Below are 1,665 nucleotides of genomic sequence, written 5' to 3'. Positions count from 1 at the left end.
CAAATGACTTGGATGTAACTAAACACTTTACTGGTTTTATTATTCATAGTTCTCTCTTGTATATTATTAGGCCTTTCCCAGTCTCAAAATTATTCTGATCCAATTTTCCTTCTTTTAAAAATTATTCCTCTTCTCTCTCTCCTTTTCTTACCACATTCCCTATACCTCCCTCCCTTCTTCTCTTTATTTTTAAAGTACATAGGTAATATACTTTCCAAATCCTTACAAAAGTAAATATCTTACTTTTGCTCCCAAACATAATTGATTTTTTGGCTGCTCATAAAAACCAAGGGTCTCCATTCTTCTACCTCAGAACTCTATATCCATAGTGTTTAGTTATAAAGATGAAGACTGATTCTAACATGTTTGTTTGTTGTAATTGTCTTTCTGTCTCATAATCATATGGTGTTTTTTCAAAGTACCTTCGACTGAATGGCTTATAACAGCAGAAGTTGATTTCTGACGGTGCTGGAGGCTACATGTCTGAGAGCACTTTGGGATCTGGTGACGGCCCTCTTCCGGTTTCAGACTCTCATTAGATCCTTACTTGGCAGAAAGAGCAGAGAGAGGAAGCACATTCTCTCATAACTCTTATAAGGGCACTATTCCCACTCATGAAAACCCTCTCTCATAACCTCATCTAATTCTAATTTTCTCCCAAAGGCCCTCTCTCCTAATATCATCACATTTGGAGGGCAAGGTTTCAATCATGAATTGGAGGGACACATTCATTCCATTATAGGGACATTTCTTAATGTGGTTTTTGCCTCTCAAAAACAAAAGTGAGTGAAAAAATAACTTTATGACAAACAGTGAATGGACAAGGTAGGAACAAGTAATTATTATCTTGTCCAGGTCTCTCACTGATGTGGATAACATTAGACTGAACTAGGAATGTGCTGTTTTACAGGGATCGGTAACATTCAATGATGTGACTATGGCCTTTACCAGGAAGGAATGGGAGCAACTAGATCCTGCTCAGAAAAGCCTGTACAAGGATGTGATGCTGGAGAATTACAGCAACCTAGCCTCAATGGGTAAGGACAGTTCCTTTGTAATTCAAACTATACTTACTGTGATGCCTTCTCTCTGATGCCCTTGATAAGTTTATCCTCGATTTTTATGAATCAAAGAGGTGTAATCCCTTTGGGTACTAAGCAGAATACGTGTGATCCTGCCTTGAAAATGGAGGATCTACTCAGATGGGGTTTGTGGGCATTGCACTGTGAAATTTCTGAAGCAACGTATTCTTTTATCCTTTACAAGCTCTGAAACTCAGATGTTAGGGATTGATTTCTGGGATATTTGTTGTTCTAACACTCAATTTCTGTCTTTTCTCATGAGTAGGGTATCAGGCTCTCAAACCAGACATGATATCCAAGTTGGAAAAAGGAGAAGAGCCATGGCTAGGGAAGGGGAAAGGAAGCAGACAAGGTGGCTCGAGTGAAATAGCAAGAACCAAAGAAATAGGAGCCAATGGAAGTAAGTTCCTAGTTTCTTGATGATAACTTTGGATTTCTTTCTTTCTCCCACACTTTTGTTATTTACTTTTTTTTTTGTCACTATAATCATATGTTGCATCACTAGTATAAAATTTAATCATTAAGATTTATAACTAATAATTAAATTTTATACTAGTGATGAGACCTTAATCTCTGAGACCTT

General features: G+C 37.3%; 1 protein-coding gene across 1 annotated transcript in view; it reads left to right on the top strand.

Annotated features, from left to right (window-relative positions):
• ZFP37 (ZFP37 zinc finger protein) overlaps positions 1-1,665 on the top strand; it is a 19,492-nt gene that overhangs the window by 5,259 nt on the left and 12,568 nt on the right. The window contains exons 2-3 of the mRNA XM_010843596.1: positions 911-1,037; positions 1,348-1,482. Coding sequence (XP_010841898.1) covers positions 911-1,037; positions 1,348-1,482 — 262 coding nt within the window. The remainder of the gene's footprint in view (positions 1-910; positions 1,038-1,347; positions 1,483-1,665) is intronic.

The sequence above is a fragment of the Bison bison genome, unplaced genomic scaffold (genome assembly GCF_000754665.1).
Source record: "Bison bison bison isolate TAMUID 2011002044 unplaced genomic scaffold, Bison_UMD1.0 scf7180017864183, whole genome shotgun sequence".
Taxonomy (NCBI): Eukaryota; Metazoa; Chordata; class Mammalia; order Artiodactyla; family Bovidae; genus Bison; species Bison bison.
The sequence above is the reverse complement of the archived record's forward strand: the minus strand, read 5'-3'. Positions and strand labels throughout refer to the sequence as shown.